The sequence below is a fragment of the Urocampus carinirostris genome, chromosome 2 (genome assembly GCF_059441175.1).
Source record: "Urocampus carinirostris isolate Australia breed hairy pipefish chromosome 2, RoL_Ucar_1.0, whole genome shotgun sequence".
Classification (NCBI taxonomy): domain Eukaryota; kingdom Metazoa; phylum Chordata; class Actinopteri; order Syngnathiformes; family Syngnathidae; genus Urocampus; species Urocampus carinirostris.
In genome coordinates, this window is record NC_142350.1 from 65,152,827 (window position 1) to 65,173,164 (window position 20,338).

The window sequence follows — 20,338 nt, forward strand, 5'->3', positions numbered from 1 at the left end:
TGCAAATGAGCTGAAGGCCGCTATCGAAGCATCCTGGGCATCAATAACACCTCAGCAATTCCACAGGCTAATTGCCTCCATGCCACGCCGGATTGATGCAGTAATCCGTGCAAAAGGATTCCCAACCAAGTACTGAGTGCATCAATGGACATTTTCAAATGTTTGATTTAGTTTTGCTGTTATAATTTTTTTTTTTTTACTTGGTCTGAGGAAGTATTCTAATATTTTGAGATAGGATTTTTTAGTTTTTTTCAGCTGTAAGCCAAAATCAGCAATATTCAAATAATAAAAGGCTTGAAATAGTTCAGTTGATGTGTAATGAATCCAGAATGTATGACATTTTTGTTTTTTTAATTGCATTACAGAAAATAAAGAACTTTATCACAATATTCTAATTTTCTGAGACAGTCCTGGAGGTGTACCAAGTGTTTTAGCCCCTAATTATGCCTCCGAAGAAAGTCAGTGCAATCAGCAAAGTTGCTACAGGTGAAAAAAGAAAAGTAGTGCGTACAACTATTGCATTTAAGAAAGAAAAAAATAGCAAAATATGAAGGAGGTGGAGTGTCTGAGCTTGCTAGGGAATACCCCACCATCCACCTGCGCCTTCTGCTGACTACCACAAAGGTAAGAAATCCTATTCATAATTATTTTCTTTATCCTTTTTTTTATTTTTACACGTTAATGTTAGCGTAATCTTTCGTACGGAAGATTACGATAACGCAAACGTACGATTAGCCTGGGTTAGCTTTATGTTTACGTTAAACATTCAAGGTAAACATTCAGGGTGTTGGAACGGATTAAAACGATTTACATTATTTTTAATGGGAAAAATGATTTCGGTGATCGAACAAATCGGTTTTCGAACAGGGTTCTGGAACGGATTATGGTCGAGAACCGAGGTTCCACTTTATAGGTATATGTATAGACTACATAGTGAGAAAAGAGCAAGGTGGGCTAATTGTGAATCTATTTGATCCATTTTATATTTAGATATTTAAGCCATTTGCTGCTGTGGATTTTACCATCATCACTGGAATACTCTTTTTGAACAGGTAGAAATGGAAGAGGTCCCAATTAACTGAGAAATTCAGTATTTTACCATTGCAAAGACAAAGAAAGTTGCTTCAGAGTGTAGATCAGTGATTCCCAAAGTGGGAATATGTTGTCCGATTTCAAAGTCAGAAGTTCAAGCGTTAGGGCTGCAGAATTAACCGAAATCAAATCGACATCGCGATGTGACGTAGTGCGGTTGTGAAACCGCAAAGCACTGCGTTTTTTTCAAGGTTTTGTAGTGAGTGATGGAGTTTTGGCCAACCACAATTGTTACTGTTCGAGTTTTAAAAGCGCCGACCAATCAGAGGAAAATTTTAGACGCGATTCAAAATTTGCAAGCAACACACTATGCCACACCCACCGTGTGAGATCATTGAGTCTCATGGCGGACTCCAGAAACATAGTCCCAGAGTCAACAAACGAGAAGTAAACCAAGCTTAAACCGAAGAAGGGGCGGTACATCATTTATATGGACCTATTTTGGTGTTGACGAAGCGGACGTGGAACAGAAGAAAACGCCCGTTGCAGAATTTGCTTTTGCGTAGTTGCTAGATCCAGAGGAAACACAAGTCATTTGTACCAGCACCTTAAAAATGATCACATATTAAAATACACGGCATGTCAAAAAGGATTACAAGTAAAAGACGTAAAAGGTGCATCTACAATTGGACTGAGAGGTTGTTTTGTGTGGTTTATTTTAAGTGCATACATTTTATCTTTTATATTGTGCAAAAGTTCTTGATTTTTTCAAGAGTTCATTATTTCCTTTTAGTCAAATGTTATTTATGTTAGATGTTGACTTTGTTTAGTTATAAAGACATGTCAAAAAAAAAATTAAAATGTTATTTTGTAATGTTTTATTTTGAAAATTCTCCATTGGTGTAGATGATGGCATTGCATCAGACACAACTTTTGAGTAGCAAGTAAAGCAACCCAAACTTATTTTCATCACATTGTAATGTCAAGTCTGTAGATATGTAATTAAGGAAGAGTCTGACTGTATTTTAATTTTGGCTACTCTGTAACGGCCTTAATCTGATAGAATTTCTAATCTTCAACCATTACCAAAAACATTAACACATTAGACACGGTTTCTCTTGAATAAAAATATTCCCACTTCTTCACCAACCTCACCTCTTCCACTACTCACCAAGTCATATGTGGTGACCACTTTTTTAAGGACGTCTGGCAAAAAACCTTGCGGCTCCATGAGGGGGTAATGGTCGGCCAGGTTGAACAGCAGAAGGGGGCTGCAATCCTGTGCGCTAAGTCGAGGGGAGAGTGCCAAGATGCACTGCTTGAGATTGGCCACTGCTGAAAGGCCGCACAGTTCTTTAAAACACACAATGGCGTTCTGCAGAAATGAGTGACAAATGAGGAAATGATTACTTCGGTGTCATTTCTTGTGATGTCTGGCGCCTAGGCCGAGTAGACAAGTCTGGACATTCTTGCAATTTGGCACCAATAACATTTTTCTATTCTACTAGAGGGAATTACTCTAAGCCTGCAGTATAAATCACAATGATGTGAAAGGAAATGAGTAGTGGGTACATGTGTAGGTTAAGAATGAATTATTTCCTAATTAATGATTCTGGCAATCGTGCAGAATTAATGACTACATCTGTGAAATGTCTGACCTGCATGTTTTCTCTGAGGTCCGTGGCTTCCCTCAGAGGCAACGTGGCTGTCTTGAACACATCGTCTACAGCTTTGATGAGCAGCACCCTCATGCTGGCGTACTCCCTGCTATTTTTACCCTTGCGCACCGAAAGGCCTCTCTTGTGGGGCTTTCCGCCCCCCCTACGGTTTGTGATGGCCACGTGGACAAATAGCAGGGTGTGTGGCAGGACCTCGCCAGTGAGCGACTGCAACGGGACGTGGCGAAAACCCGGTTGCAGACACTCAAAGGGGATGGTGTACTGTCCGATGAACTCGTCGCCTATGTAGTCATCGTCCAGGACCACAAAGCGCACCATTGCAAGCTCAGGCAGGTTGATTTGAAACTCGAAGCTCTCGTCAAAAAGCGGGTTGTCCCCGTTCTGATTGACTGTTTTAGTCCTTTGTTCAGCGCAATCTGCAGGGATGCCGTGAATTTCTACATATACATAAGGGTCAACGACATCCCCTTTGGCGCCCGAGCCTTTTGGTTTGGGAAAGTTCTGCCCGCTGATGATCTTAATGTGCAAGAGTTGTGGTGAGACACCAGGCACTGAATCTTTCGTGTTGGCACTGAAATACGACACCTGCTCGCGCATAATTGCCGGCCGCAGGACGTAACCGCAGTTCCCGTTCTGGCGGAACCAACCGATGTTTAAGTCCATCATCAGACCGGGAGTCTGGTAGTTCATGGCCACGATCTGGCAACCACACTTCCAGAAGTCCTGCGGGTTCATATTGCTGGAGTCGATTCGCATTGGACTCGGGTAAACCCTTGCCAGGAACTTCTTGTTGTAGTTAACAAACTCCCCCGGAAAGTCGCTTGCACAGCGGCTGGCAAAGACCTCGTTAAAAGAGCAGAGTTCCCAATGCTTCTGGGCCTGGAACGATGTTGCGAAGTCTTTGAACTCCACCGACTTGCACAACGTGACCAGATCTGAAAGGTCCTTTGAAAGCTGGAACTTCTTGGGCACCGCTGTCTGTTGTTCCGGCGAGTCGATGCTCATTCTCTGGGACATCTCAGCCCCTTCGTCCTCATCTGTTACTTCCCCCTCAGAGGTAGAACAGTTCGTGCCGAGCTTCTTACCCTTCAGCAGGATCTTTCCCTTTAGATCCGAAGGGGACGGAAGGTAAAAGTCATCGGATTTAGGGGGATCCAGGCTTAGCCTGTCTCCGAGGATCTTCTTAAGATGCTGAAACATGACCTTCTGCTGCTTCAAGGAACAGTGGTTCTCTAAACACAAGATTAGGGGGAACTCTGATGCAACAAAGGCGTATTTGTTGATCACATCAATAACAGAGCGAAAAACAATTTGTGAAGTCATAGTGTGACCAGTGTATATAACAGGTTCATTTTCAGGTCCATCCCAAACGTCAAGCTCCACACTGCGACAGCCCATTTTGAGCGCGCGGATGTACCCCGTTACATCAGAGGGACCACGGAATTGATCTTCTATAAGGTATGTATTGTGAGATGCGTTGATGTAGTAGTGTGACAATGGTTGGTTCATGTCTTGGCACACCCGTTTGTGCTCAGGGTCAAATATGTGGCACTCCGGCGAAAGAAGATAATTAGTGAAGCCATCCAAAGAAAGCCAGCCCCTCAGCCGACCCTCTTTGGACGGTTCGTATTTCTGGATGACTTCCACGCTGGTTTCCTCGCTGACTTGCGCCATGCCCTGCTCGGCCTCTAGGAATATCATCAAGTCCTTTGTATCCAAAAACTCCTTATTACTGGAGAACTGAACGAATAAAAAATAGATTTCCGGTCGCGTGCAGAGGTCGTGAAAAACCTCGATGAACTCATCTCTCGTCACAAGAGAGGCGACTTTGTCCTTTACCTTGTGAAGCTCCTTGAACTTGAGTTCAACTTTCACATTTTTTAATCCCGGGTTTAACTTTTTGATCAGCTGCACAGCAGCGCATATTGTAATTTGTTGACTGTTGTTGCCATCGACTTGGCTAAAAAGTTCACCGAGCCAGGACAAACGCATGTTATTCTGACTGCTCTCGATCATGTTCAGTGTATGTTTCCCGTAGGAAATAAGGTATCTCAGGCCGGTAATCCATGTGTTTGCTACGTCCGCAGTGTTGGCCACCAAGTCAAGGGACTCGTAGTTCTCCCCAAATATGATGGAAAAAGCGCAGTCCTCAGAGATCTGATCATAGATTCCGTTGGTTCTAAAAGTGTCTGTGTTCTTCCCTGTGCGAACCTCCTTGATACATTTGACATCAATTTTGGCCTTGTCAGGCTCCTTTTTGGTGGGTTCCCACCGTAGGGACTGCATGTCGGCGTCTAGCAGGAAGTAGCGGTGGTAAATGCGCGAGTTGGAGCGGACCTTCTTCAGCTCGGAGCCGTCAACCATGGTCGTGATGCAGTCGCTGGCACTGTTCATCTTTTTCTCAGTGGGCATGCTGCTGAACGACACAGTCTTTTTCCTCTCCTTTCGCTGCCTCGAAGAATCCTGTGAATTAAATAATAAATGTTTTAAAGTGACACATAGAAAATAACACATTTTCTTTTTGTTTATAAATAATTGGACGGATGAGGGCATGGCATGTATAAGGCATGAAATCACATTCAGAACTGCTGTGAGCCTGGTCACCTCCCGAACAGGGAACATATCCTGCACTCCCGACTTCAGCTGAAAACTACAAGAACCTGTCACTTTACATTACCATGAAGTTTCCTTCCGGAGAGAAAAGTTGCTCGAATGAAATGACTCAAAATCTCCAGGCAGCGATGACATTTTCGATGAACCCAGGGTTCCCCCCCCCTCTTTTTTCACCCTTCCCCCCTTTTTTTTAACTTCCCCATCATTTCTGCAGCAGCACTAGGTTCAATGTCAGGGCAAACTTTATGTCGTGGTATTTTCAGAGTTCAGGGAAAGTCAAAGTTGTTTGTCAGGAGACTCTAATGAATATATGAGATGCAAACGTTTTCATGCCAAGAGTTCATTTTTCTGAAGTCTGGTAAATGATTGGTTTGTAGCCATTTACTTTTGTGTGTTTAGAAAAGAGAGGCTCATTTTGTCTGATTAGGTTTTTTTTTAAGTTATCTTAATATATTGGCGTCTTTGATTTTAAGAGACCCATTGTAGGAACGAATGTTTATGTAAAATGAGGCAATATAAGCTGCAGCATTTTAAGAGCCTGTCAATCTGTCAATAAACAAAGCATTGATTCAGACCAGGTCAATAGTTTTAGTTCAAGGATTCAAAGACAATGAAGAAGGCTGTTCAATTTATCTTGATTTTATTCAGAAAAAAGTCAAGTCAAGTCATGTTTATTTGTATAGCTCTTAATCACAAAGAGTCTCAAAGGGCTGCACAGACCACAGATTATTGCAAACTATTATTACAGACTATTATGACACCATCCCCTGATATTGTCAAAATAAAATATAGGTTATTCATATGCAATAGAATAGAAGTGTGTTTCAAGCTTAGATTTAAACGTTTCCACTGAAGTTGCAGTTCGGATCTCAGCGGGAAGAGCATTCCACAGCACCGGGGCCTGAATGGAGAACACTCTTGAACCTGCTGATCTCTTCTTGGCTCTTGGGATCACTAGTAGACCAGCATTATCAAAGCGAAAGCTACGGACTGGATCATAGGAGGAAATTAAATCTGAAAGATATGAAGGAGCAAGTCCATGCATGATTTTGTATACTACCAACAGAACCTTAAAATCACATCTTAAGCTAACAGGGAGCCAATGCAAGTTAGATAAAATCGGGGTCATGTGATCAAACTTTCTTGTCTTGGTTAAAAGCCTCGCTGCAGCATTTTGTACCAGGCTCTTGATTTTGGACTTTGGGAGACCAGAGAGTAGTGCATTACAGTCATCGAGACGGGAGGTAACAAACGCATCCGACTGAGACAGCATAGGGGAAATTTTAGCAATGTTGCAAAGATGGAAAAAAGCCGTTCTAGTAATATTCTTAACGTGTGTTTGAAAGGACAGATCGGGGTCAAATATGACACCTAAATTTTTGACTGAGTCACTCTGGGTGATATTACATTAGTCAATGTTCAGAACCGTTTTTGAGAACAAGTCACAGTATTTACATGGGCCAATAACTAGCATTTTGGTCTTTTCAGAGTTAAGGCGCAAGAAGTTGAGTGACATCCATTCTTTTATCTCAGTGAGGCAGGCCTCCAAATTTCCGCAGTTTAGTGTGGCAGATTCTCCCATCGGAAGATATAGTTGAGTGTCATCTGCGTAGCAATGAAAACTGATATTATACCTGCGAATAATATCACCTAATGGAAGCATGTAAATGCTGAAAAGAAGGGGGCCAAATTACTGAACCTTGCGGAACACCACAGGTAACACTAAAGGGCTCTGATGTCATTTCACCATATTTTACACAGTGCGTCCTATCTGAGAAGTACGATCTGAACCATACGAGGACAGTTCCTGAAAGACCAATACATTTTTCCAACCATTCTAGTAAGATATTGTGGTCCACAGTGTCAAAGGCAACACTAAGGTCCAGCAGCAGCAAGAGTTATGAAGCGCCAGAGTTCATTGCCAGTAGAAGATCATTAGTTACCTTAATCAGGGCTGTCTCAGTAGAGTGGTTAGCCCTAAATTCTGATTGCATAGATTAAGAAAAAAGAGAAAGGTTGTAGACATTTGATTTCTAAATGTCGCCTCACAAAATAGCATTCTATACCTTTTTGTCAACACGGTTTTTAAGGATTTAATTCAATTTTCATTAAGAGAGAGTTTGATGGAATGAAATGCTGTTTTTGTTTGAAAACTACATGACGGAGGAATGTGTCAAGTCATGTTTATTTTTATAGCCCTTAATCACAAAATGTCTCAAAGCGCTGCACAGACTACCATAACAACATCCTCTGATCTGAAACCTAAACAAGTCCAAGGATGGACTCAAAAACCTCAACTTAATGTATGTCTATCTGCTGTGAAATTATGTTTAACTATTTTATACATTTTACATTTTTCTTCTCCTGGTTCAAGCTATATTTTTACATGCTTACCAGCCTTAGTTCCATTCAATTTGATCTTGTGTTGGAAAAGCATTCTTCTGACGTGACTTCTAATTATGTGAACAATTTGATCCGACACGAAATGGAGCACTTCCAGAGTTCCGGCGAACGTGTATAAATAATGAGTCACATTCCACTTTTCTGACACTTCGAATTCAAAAGTTCCAGGAAATGCATGAGCAGACATAATCCTTTGGGTAGCAGAAAGAATGCAAGGGATTTAACGAGGATTCATAACAGCCGCTACTAATGGCCTGTGTATACTTCCTATAGATGAACCCTTTTGTCTCCTCAAGTTAGGATTCAGAGGTATTATTCTAATTTTATTCTTGTCACGCTGATCTGTCTCTCCCCAGAGTCAAACAAATTGTTTTCCCTGAATTTCAAGCTCTAATTTTTCAGCAATTTAGGCAATACAGGAAACAAGAGGGTGAGGCGAGCAACACTTGTGTAACACTCCAACTGACGCAAGAATGAGCAATGTGCACACACACAGTGACACAAATCAGTAATGGTTGAAAGAGCATCTTTAACATGCCTGCAGTCCTCAGCACCTGGAGTAAGCTTACGTGCCGGGAGTGACAGCCGAAGGATGCAAAAAAGAAAAAAAAAACACAACGACAACACAACACTTCTTGTGCTGAATAAACAAAACACCGGTGTCTTCTCGGTCTTGGAGCCGGGGCGCGACGGTCACATGAGATGAGACAAGAGTCAGCTGTGTGTGAAAGCTCAATGTGGACGGCTTTCAAGCAAATCGGCATGACCGTAAATGAATGGACAAGGGGGACACAACGTAACAAGATGAAAGCCACGGAGGGTGTTCATTCCCCCAGGAATTTGAAATTCTAGGAATGTAAAGTAAAAATAACTCCATTCAATTTTTATTACGGATGTAACGAACCCCTCAAAAATAAATGAGCAACCTAACACGAGGAAGACTGAGGTGGTCATCAACAAACCTTTCGAAAATATTTGTAACTCTTGTTTGGTTTGATTTGTTCTTCAAGTAAATTAGGCGGATGACAACAGCGAGGCAGAAATCAAAGGATTCCTACAACCTGAAATTGAAAAAGAAACTGTAATAATTTGCTTAAAGCCCCAATCTGTAATATTTGACCACTAGATAGTACTGTGTTGTCAGGCAAGACCGAGGGCCAGTGATGGATAACCTGGGACAGATTTAAGAAGGGATTTCCTGGTGTTAAAGACGTACACATTTTTCGACCTGCAAAAATCACAGGTCGAGAAAAATTTTCGTACCACTAAGAGGCAGTAAATACAGACGCCCCCCCTACTTGCGACCATTAGACTTACAAAAATCGGTAGATGCGAACTTTTTTGTTCGGGATGTCGAAAAATATCCGGACATTGCTTTCAGATAGATTTCGTATTGTGTGCACCTTTTTCCGAGTACAGGACATTGCTGTAGTGCTTCTTTCTGCCACTACTGGCGTGTGGCGCTGTGAGAGGTATCTCGTGCATTCATTCAATATGGTTGATGTAAAGTGTAAAGACGAGACGAGCCCTTTCTTTTGAAATGAAAGTGGAATAAGAAAGCTTGATGCAGTTGAGAAAAAGGTTGGATCGCTTTTTTTTGAGGGCAAGGGAAAACTCAAAAACCTCAACATGAAGAAAATAAAGAAACCTTGGGATGGGACTGCACATGAGACTAACTAAATCCCCAAATTGTCCAGAGATTTCAAAGGCACACTCATGTGGACAAAATTGGAAATGTGTGACTATACTAATTCGATTAGCTTGGGACAAATAGTAGGGTTTGAACAATTTTATTGACACTTTTAACAGCAATTAAACACATTCACAATTTCATTATATCATATTCTAACAATATGAGGTTTGAACAATTTTTAGCGACACTTTTAACAGCATAAACCCATTCACAATTTCACCATATCATATTCTAACAAGGTTTCTGGAGCTAAAGTGATCTAGAAAAATAGTAGAGGGGTTTTTAAGGGTTATTGTTCTATCTTCGTTATTCATTATCCATTATCCGTTATCGGTCAGTTCATAATACGCTACAAAGCCTAGGAGCCGGGACACTTACTCTCAGCCAAATGGCCAAGCTAAGGTCCTATCCCTAAAGCCTTGCTGCGATCATTGCGAATGCACCGTTCCCGGAGGTACTGCAATACCGGGCCGATGCGTGGAGTGGACAGAGCAAGCTCTTATTCCATCTCCGGATTGCAAAAATCAACTTAGCCAAAGGCCAAGCTAAGGACCTAGCATCAAAGCCTTTCTAGTAGATGGTTGCATGAAATTGGATATATCGGAAATCAAACCCGGACCGCGACATAAAAAGGCATTAGGTCTTATCCAATTATAACACCATTTTAGTCACGGTACCAGATATTTTGAAAAAATGAGAAAAAGTAATTACAAATCTGTATCAAATTTTGTTAACGTTTTTCGAAGGATTATAAGTTAAATACCTGCGGCCATGTGTCTTTAATTCAGGGCAACCAAATAACTTCCCACAATGCATTTCTCTTAATTAAGTTCCTAGTGACACAATTACTTTTTAGAATGCCTTTCTCTTCATCCAGTTTAGAAGACATGACTGTGAATCGATACAATACTGTATTCCAGTGGTCCTCAACCTTTTCTGTACCACGGATCAGTTAAATGTTTGACCATACTCTCCTGGCCTCGCCCAATAAAATCATCACAATTTGTTCTGTGACTAAAAATAGAGTGACGAGATAAAACTGAATCTCTTTTAAGGTCGTCTGTATCTCTGGACGAGTCGATAAGATCTGTTGCATCCAATGTTATGGAATTGTGACTTATCAATCAATGCACAAATCTGTTTTTTTTGGTGTATGTGCAACTGTAGCCCTAACTGTATTGTTAATTCCATGCGCCTTTTAGTCCAATGCGCCTTAAATACCCCCAAAAAACAAAATCACAAAGTACAATTTTTTGGGGGTGCCTTATAGTGTGGAAATACAGTACTAGTCACTTCCAAATACAAATGAGAGCACTTTAAAAGTCTGAGGCTGTTCCAACTAGTCTTTAAAGTCTGCCCCAAAATTTGCACAACTGATATCAGTGTTCTTGTTTGCCCGCGTCCCTGCGTCCTAGATGCATAATATTTGCTGGGGACGCATAGTGTCGAGTCAACGTGCGTCCCCGGGACGCAATTTTTTTGACACAAAATTGTCATTACTACCCGATACTTTTTTTAACAAAGATTTACCGGACTCAATTTTTCGTCAGGCAGATACGCCATTGTTGTTTTGGTCTCGCGGTTCGAGATCGGCAAACGAGATCTCGTTCCTCCGAGACTACGTCATTGTTGTGGTGGTTGTTGTCGCGTGAAAGAGAAGTATGCCTCCGAAAAAACAGTTAGTATTAGGTGAAAATCAACACAAATTTGGTAATTTCTTCAGCGTAAATAATAAGTCGAAACGTAATGCAGAAAGTGATAACAACGGCAATAATTCCGGCACGAAAAAAACGGCGGAGAAACTCTTCGGAAGATCGCGGAGGGAAGGGAAAACACGTGTGTTGAAGCGAACGATTCGACGAAAGAAAAACAAAAGAATACTCCTCGCAAGAAAAGGACTTTTCAGCCAAAATGGACTAAATTATATTCCTAGTTACGCTATGAGGAGGATGATAATGGATTGGACCTTGAGAAGGCATTACAACTGTGGTGGGACGGCAAACCACGAAGAATATACGAAGTGAAAAATCTGAACTGCTTTGTATTACCAATCAACTGTGATGATTAAAACTGCATGAATATATAGACAAATATTTCAGCAATATTATTTTGTATAATGTACAATATTTTTGTGAACTGAAAAATCTGAAGTAATAACTGATTTGTATTACCAATAAACTGTGATTATTAAAACTGAATGAATATATAGATTTATATTAAATATTTGTCGCCGATTTACAATTTCAACCTCGATAACACAAAATTTGGGGGACCCATAGATCTCTGTTGGGACCCATAGATTTTTGAGCATGCGAGTCCCCGGGACCCATCACTTTTCACAGGTCAAATGAACAATGTGATATGCATTAAAAATAAAAACATCCCCAAAATTTTCAACTTCGGCAATTTATTTTAGTCCTATCTGTGCATATTCTTAATGCTTTCCAGGTAGCTGAATTACCTTTGCAGGGGATTTATGAATTTGTATTTTTTAATGGATATATGAATCTCACCTTGCGAGCGTGAATAAAATTCGCTAAGGCGGCTATCACCACGATCAAACACCTGCTAATTTGCAAATGTTTAACGCCGGCAGCCAGATGGACCTGTTCTGTTTTCACATCGTAAACAGTAAATACGCCACAGGGCCGGCAAACACTTGATGCTGTTTGCTAAACACTCTTGGTGTGCAGAAGTGTAGTTCAGAAAAACCTACCGCTGTTGTTCTACAATTTGAACTGCACTATGTCATTTGGGTTTCTCACGTGCTCGTCTAGGGTAGAGTACACAACGACATTTTAAGTTTAAATAATAATATGCGGCGGACCCCAGTGGGTTAAAGCAGTAGTAGATTTATGGATGACTAATGTTTTCATTGCTACGCAGATGACACTCAACTTTAGATGGAGGAATCTGCCACACTAAATTGTGGAAATTTGGAGGCCTGCCTCACTGAGATAAAAGAATGCATGTCACTCAACATTTCGCGCCTAAACTCTGAAACAACTGAAATGTTAGTTTTTGGTCCATTTAAATGCCGTGACTTGTTCTCAAAACCGGCTCTGAATATTGACAAATGTAATATCACCCGGAGTGACTCATTCAAAAACTTAGGTGTCATATTTGACCCCGATCTGTCCTTTCAAACACACGTTAAGAATATTACTAGAACATCTTTTTTCCATCCTTGCAACATTGCCAAAATTCACCCTATGCTGTCTCAGTTGGATGCGGAGATTATAATTCACGCGTTTGTTACCTCCCGTCCCGATTACTGTAATGCACTACTCTCTGGTCTCCCGAAGTCCAAAATCAAAACCTTTCAGCTGGTATAAAATGCTGCAGCGAGGCTTTTAACTAAGACAAGAAAGTTTGATCACATTACCCTGATTTTAGCTAACCTGCATTGGCTCCCTGTTAGCTTAAGATGTGATTTCAAGGTTCTGTTGGCATTATACAAAATCATGCAAGGACTTGCTCCCTCATATCTTTCAGATTTAATCTCGCCCTATGTTCCGGTCCGGTGGCTTTCGCTCTGAAAATGCTGGTCTACTAGTGATCCCAAGAGCCAAGAAGAGATCCGCAGGTTCGAGAGCGTTCTCCATTCGGGCCCCGATCCTGTGGAATGCTCTTTACCCCTGAGATTTGATCTGCAACCTCAGTGGAAATGTTTAAATCTAAGCTTAAAACACACTTCTATTCGATAGCATATGGATAACCTATATTTTATGTTGACAATATCTGTGTATTATTTGCCCTCATGTAGGTTTTAGATGAGGGGATGGTGTCTTAATAGTCTGTCGTTTGCAATAGTCTTTGACCTGTGCAGCATTTTGAGACTCTTTGGGATTAAGGGCGTCACAAATAATCATGACTTGACTTAAATTTACCTGGCAGTCAGACTCAAACTTTGATCAGTTCTCCTTGAGCGTTTACATGGATTTACATAATGTAAATCCTGGTAATAGTAAATTTCCAAACGGATTATTGCGTGCATATAAACATACTCATTTTTGCAACCTTCAGACTAATAAACTAAGTTTTTTTCTTGAGGAGTCTTAAAAACAATTGAAAAGCACTATACATTGTACTCTCCTCGGTTTATCTAATTAACATTCCCATCATTGATAAAATTATGTTAATTTCAAAATAGCTGGAGGCTAAACAGACTCGATAACTTCCTGGCAAACAACACAAGATGAGGGTAAATTCAGGCCTGACTGGTTCGGTGCAGAGTAAAGGAAAACAAGAAACTGCCACTAGTGTTGGGTTCGGTGTTTTGGCTGATGCCGACTGTCATGGTTAAAATTGCATGACTTTTTCCAAAGAAGATAAAAAGAGGGTTGTACATTTAGATTTTGAGTGTCATTTCCTCGAGTGTTGTATTTTTAGTCATCGTCACATCAAGTTCGAGTAAAGCCAAGTGTTAAGTGACTCATGACGTTTATCCATCTGTGTAGAGAAAAGGCCATGAAAGCAAGCTGCGATTTTAAAAAGGATTCACGGTGCATATTAATTATCTCCTGTGCTGATTCACGGGGGATCTCGATGGTGTGAAGTGATTACTGTACCCTTTTGCTTTGTTTTTGTTTTCCGGACACCGCAATGATGAAGTGTACAGACACAAGGCAGGGGGATGAGCTTGGTTAATGTTACTGGGGGGTTATGAGGTATTGCCATGTGGACCTTTCTGGACTATATAGGGCCAAATCACAAAAAGTCAAGCAAGCGTGTGAATGAGAGAGTACTAGGTTGGTTTGGAGACATGGAGAGAATGGATGAGAAGCGAATGTTGAAGAAGATCTACAGAGCAGAAGTAAATGGAAGGAGACCAAGAGATTGAAGTGAATGGATGGTGTCATGAGTGCACTGCAGGAAAGAGGTCTAAATGTAGTGGAAGCTAGAGCTCTTGTTGGTGATTGGAATGAGTGGAGAGGTGTTGTAAAAGGATAGTGGGATGTTTAGACGTGTTCTAAGGGATGGGCAGGGCACCTGTATGATGCGGCAGGGGTAAACCAGTAAAAACTGTCGGGCCCTTGCTGTCGAACAGAAGAGTGTGTTGTGTCACCCTGACCCAAATGACACGGCCGCTTTCTTGTGTCCCGTTTCATCTGTAGGGACGAAAGCATGACCGACTTGGGTGCCGAGGTGCTTAACTTGTTTGGGTCTTTGGGTTGGCCATGGTCCCAAAAATTTTGTGTGTTTTTTGCTACTTTGTCCCTTTTTTTTAAATTGTATTTGTTTTTGTCTTGCTGTCGGTCACCCCTCTCGATGGATAAGACCAGAGTAGGTAGGTAGGTAGATAGATAGATGTCTAGATAGATAGATAGATGTCTAGATAGATAGATGTCTAGATAGATGTCTAGATAGATGTCTAGATGTCTAGATAGATAGATTAGATAGATAGATAGATAGAAATCAAAAAAGAAAGCGGCCCTAAACAGTTTTTATCGTTCATTCAGAGACTAACCTAGTGTAAATGCCACAAAGATGCATCGAATTCCAGAGGCCTGGGATGTTTCCAAACAATAAAAACATATTTAACAGAAAATGTCAATATAATCTCAACAACATAGTCGTTGTGCTGTAATAACCTTTAACAACAGAATGGACAGTGGCAACAGGTGTTACGTAGTAGAAACACAACTCCAAACTGCCTTTATAAAGTCAGTAGACTATAAAAACCTGAGTGTCAATGTAAGCATGCGAGCATTTTTCCCAACGCCACCCTCGCTATTAGTTGTTCTGAAATAAAATATTCCGAAAAATTACCTTTGGTCTGGAGAGCAGGTTTGGTGATTTTGTTGGATTTTCTCTTAAAATATATGGTGACGCACTCTCTCAAAAACCCCCAAATAAAATATGTTCTGCTTTTATGGCTCTTTGAGTCAAAAAGCTTCTCGACCTAGTATGTGTGTTTATTGTACATTAGTTAAACCCTCTTTTCACGTTTGCATTTTTCTATTGAATACAGTATGTTGATCTTAAGTGGGAAAAAAAGGTAAAAACATAGGGAAATGTCTTTCCAACCGCAAAATGATTTAGCAGAGCTAAATCTATTTTACCCTGAGTCCCTACTGTGAACGAACCCTTTGACACCGCAGCCCCTATAATAAAACTAAATCAAGTTGTCACACTTAGTGCGAATCATGGATCGACAAATTTCCTTGAACCAGGATGATTTATTAAACCTACTGGTACTATTAGAGGACGTAATCAGGTAAAAACCACGCAAAACGTTATTAAAAGGACAGTGTGTAATATGTCGTTCCTCCAAGTGGTACAAAAAACTTTATTTCAGTAATAAATCAAAATAATTTGAAAGAAAAACATTGATTTCTCCACACGGGGTAGCTGGGAATCAACCCTGGACCTCCGCAACCGTGGGACTGCACTATATTATTCGACCACTTCATTGTATATCACTGTATTGTGTTTGACAGAAAAAGAGTGCTATAAAGCACAAGAAAGAATACAAACAACAAAAGCTCAAAGTAAACAAACCGCACCATTTTTCCTTTGATTTTTTTTTTTTTTTTGCCAAGCCTTGTGCAAGGGTTTGGGGTACCTGTAGCAGCAAGATGGCAAACAATTAGGTCAGATCCGTTTAGATGAGGCTCATGTTGCGTAATACAAATTTCTTGATCTGCGAGTATTCAAAAATAGATATGCATTTTTATGGTAGTTCATGTATTTGTGCTTATTATTTAAATCAATATACAGACGCTCCCCAACTTACAACCATTCGACTTACGGAAAACGGTAGATAGGGAAAAAAAAATTGGGGTTGTCGAAAAATATGCGGACATTGCCGTAAGTTAGAATAGAATAGAATAGAAAAGAATAGAATATACCTTTATTGTCATTGCTACAAATGGGCTAACATATTGTGACAACGAAATTGGGCATGACACTCCAGTTTTACACATTCATAGTGAGGTATGAGCAAGAAGATAAAGGAACAGAGAAGATAATGTTATAAGACAAGGGGGATAAGGCTATAGTTATAATTTACATGGTATTTACACAAGAAATGTCGGCATGTGGGATGTTACATACAGGGTTGTCGTGATAAAGTTAGATTGTGTATTGTGTTCACCTTTTTCAGAGTACAGGACAGTACTGTAGCGCTTCTTTCCGCCGCTACTAGCGTCACCCAGCATCCACCCGGAAGAAAAAAACTCCGGTTCCTCATTATAGTTCATGTGTAAAAATTCCATATGTTCTATACTATGTCTATACTATCTCTGGCACGCTCAGAACTTTTGGTATTTTTATCGTTGAATATCTCTTGCGTCCATTCAATATGGTTTGTGTAAAGTGTAAAGAAGAGGCGAGCCGTTTCTTTCAAAATCACAAAGGTGAGAACCACCAGGAAAAGCATGTGTGTGTCTGTGTGCGGAGTCAAATTTTGGAACCATTTACAGGACGGGATCAAACAATGTCCACATATTCACCTGTTCAAACCCAGATACAAAAAAACAATATTGGCAGAATACAGAGATTAAAAAAATGGAGTATGAGTGATACTAGAGATTGGAATGCTGCGTTTACAACTATAGTTAACTTTGTTGTTATTGTTACTATTATTATATCATAACTTATTATTGCTATTGTTATTATCATTGGTGTCACAATAATAATTAGTGAGTAGTAACATTATAATGTTGATAGATCGGTACTACGATGGTTAGGGTATAAAATATGTGATCATTGTTATTATAATTATTGATATTTGACCTATGTAATATGTATATCTGTGAGATTTTGTTATATTTAGACACAAAAGAGGAGCTAGCTGTAAAATGTAATAAATAGGGAAGATGAAAGAGTATGGAAAATAAGCGTCTGCTTCTTACGAACTCTTTTCGAACATGTTAACATTATTTTTGTTGTTAAGTCATTGTTTTTGTCCTGTTTTTATTTTATAATGTTCGAAATAAAGTTTTCATTCATTCATTGTTGAATTTGATTCAACGGAGCTAAATTTAGGACTAATATCAAAGTCATGGTATTGGGTGGGTTAGACATAAACACTGTGTAACATATTCTCACTGTAATACACTGGAGCCTCCACAGACTCTGCCGGTATTCCACAAGTGAAACTAACAGAGCCAAAGAAGAGAGAAAGCGGTGCCAAGGATCGGATGGCAGTGGAGTATTTCTGATTGTTGACATTTTTGTTTAGTTTTCCCCCTTTTACATGTTTATCTAGTGTTTGTATCACACTTAAACCTATCCCGTTCTTTATTAAGGAAAAGAGTTTTGAAAATGCTATAATTTTGCATTTTTTTATAATAATGTTCTATAATTTCATCTGGAGGGACGAAAGCATGACCAACTTGGGTGCCGAGGTGCCTAACTTGTTTGGGTGTTTGGGCAATTGGGTTGGCCATGGTCCAAAAATTTTTGTGTGTTTTTTTTATGCTGTTTAATTCCCTTTTATTTTATTTGTTATTGTATGTGTGTGTCTTGCTGTCGGTCACCCCTCTTGAGGGATATGACCAAGGTAGATAGATAGATAGAATAATTTTGAAACGGGCCCCTATGGTATATAAGCAGGGTTGGGTTGGGTTACTTTGACTTGATTACTTTCAATTACTTTTGGATAACTCCAATACCAAATATGCTAATAAAAGACAAAATAAACTAAATATGAATAAAATGACTAAATTTTGTGCAGGCTTGGGGAGTAACGGAATACATGGAATGGCAAAAATGATGTTGGCAAGCTGTTTGGATTTATTTTCATTTTGTTTCTGACGCATTTGATGTCAGTTTTGCCGGAGATCAGAGAGATCAAAGCCAGGAGAGAAAGCTTACCACGTGTTGTGAGTCATAATTGTATTCCTATTCAGTTTCTTTTGTCTTTTATTAGCATATTTGGTATTGGAGTAATCCAAAAGTAATTGAAAGTAATCAAGTTAAAGTAACCCTACCCAACCCAGTACATAAGGAAATTTTACATCACACTGAGCCAAAGTTATCATGACTAGCTGGCACAGTTTCGACAGACAAAACCTTGGGTGTGTTGTCATCATTTTGTGCAAATTCTTGAGCAATACGACGTGACTGATGTTTGCAAAATAGTTAAAGAACAGAGTGTTCTGGTTAAACGAGAGCTATGTGTGTTAGTGTGTTAGGCAGTCATGAGTGGAAATTATGATCAAGAAATGTTTAGGAAGCTCAGGTGGAGGCTGACTTTCATATTTCCACCCACCTTGATGATGCTGCTCCTGCGGGGCATGTCTGCCTGGAGGTCGGGCTCGACGGAGGCTTCCACGCCACCGCCGACCATATTGTCTTTGCACATGCCACATTCGCCGTTCGATACCGAACCTTCGCCGGGCGTCTTCTCCGCCGCTTGCACGCCCACCTCGGCGTGATCCAGCATGCTGGCCCCATCCTCCTCGAACTCCGCCATGGGCACGCACACTAACACACACCTCAATCCCGAAAAACAAGCTCCCGGTTGGGATTCAGTCCGATTTCCAGGTCGGGAACATCCGTACGGGGGTTCGGCTTTTCGATCATCCGGCGCCGGGTGTGCGGGGAGACGGCGGGGGAAGCACTGGCGGTGTCGGCACACGGCACCGTGACATTGGACCGAGCTGACGGCGAAAGATTTAACCAAGGTGGAGGAGAACGAGAGGCTTTGAATCCCCGCGGAGAACCACACACCTCACCGGGGGAGATCCAGTTTATCGGCGGTGTCGTTGCTCTCCATTTGGAGGGAGGAGAGCGCGGGCGGGCGGGGGGAGCGGCGGCGGCGGCGGGTTAACAGCTGCCGGAGTTCCTGTTAGCTACCTAGCCAGCTACCTAGCTAGAGAGTTAGCCAACTTACGTGACAACTTTTAACGCTTTAAAAAAATAACCCCCTTTATCCCAAAACACACACTAAACACATAACCGCCATTATAAGACGTACTGGGCAGTAAACGTAACAATATCCGCGTTTGAGAAACGAAAGCTGCCGTTAGACGTTCAACCACTGCACGGACCGTTTCCAGCGTCCACGCGCACGCAAATTGTCTTTCCTCGTGAACGCGCGCCGGACAAAAACAGGATGTGCTGTCAATCAAAACTCCGATTCCGTTGAAAATGTTCGATTACTTTTGAAGCGTCGGAGCAAATGCAAATAGACAGGGTTGGGTAGGGTTTCTTTAACTCGATTACTTTCAATTACTTTTGGATGACTCCAATACCAAATATGCTAATAAAAGACAAAAGAAACTAATTATGAATAAAATGACTCAATTTTGTGCAGGCTTGGGGACTAACGGAATACATGGAACGGCAAAAACGATGTTGGCAAGCTGTTTGGATTGATTTTCATTTTGTTTCTGTCGCATTTAATGTTAGTTTTGCCGGAGATCAAAGCCAGGAGAGAAAGCTTACCACGTGTTGTGAGTCATCATTTTATTCCTATTTAGTTTCTTTTGTCTTTTATTCGCATATTTGCTATTGGAGTAATCCAAAAGTAATTGAAAGTAATCCAGTTAAAGTAACCCTACCCAACTCTGCAAATAGACATATTCGACACTATACAAACTCTTTCTAAAGAAGAAAAACTCCTGTAAATGTCATTTGACCCCACTTAAATCAAAGGAATTGTCATTCGTGAGTTAAAGGGACATTTTGTATTTTTTGGCGCCTCCGTGTGGTAAAAAACCCTCATTCTTTACAAAATTTCGCGTCAAGTTTATTTGTATAACCGTTAAAAAGACAGTAGGTATTATTTAGTGCACAGGTGTCAAACAGGCGGCCCGCTAAGGGATTGAATCCGGCCCGTGAAGACAACACTCAGAGAAGCGCAGGAGAAAAACAAGATGCAGGTTGAAATATGTCAACTTGATGTTGCCAAAGCCAGGTGCCTCGAACAAAGACACTCTATTTGTGTTTATTTCTCTCTCTCTCT

At 40.7% G+C, this 20,338-nt stretch overlaps 1 protein-coding gene and 1 pseudogene across 1 annotated transcript in view; both read right to left on the bottom strand.

Moving 5' to 3' along the window:
• plcl2 (phospholipase C like 2) overlaps positions 1 to 19,424 on the bottom strand; it is a 45,653-nt gene extending 26,229 nt beyond the window's left edge. Inside the window, exons 1-3 of the mRNA XM_088327521.1 lie at positions 18,641 to 19,424; positions 2,691 to 5,174; positions 2,204 to 2,407 (exon numbers count right to left, since the gene is read on the bottom strand). Of these exons, the coding sequence (XP_088183647.1) occupies positions 2,204 to 2,407; positions 2,691 to 5,174; positions 18,641 to 18,844 (2,892 nt within the window). The 5' untranslated portion in view covers positions 18,845 to 19,424. The remainder of the gene's footprint in view (positions 1 to 2,203; positions 2,408 to 2,690; positions 5,175 to 18,640) is intronic.
• LOC148373001 (U2 spliceosomal RNA) lies at positions 9,853 to 9,969 on the bottom strand (annotated as a pseudogene).
• Positions 19,425 to 20,338: the final 914 nt, after the last annotated feature.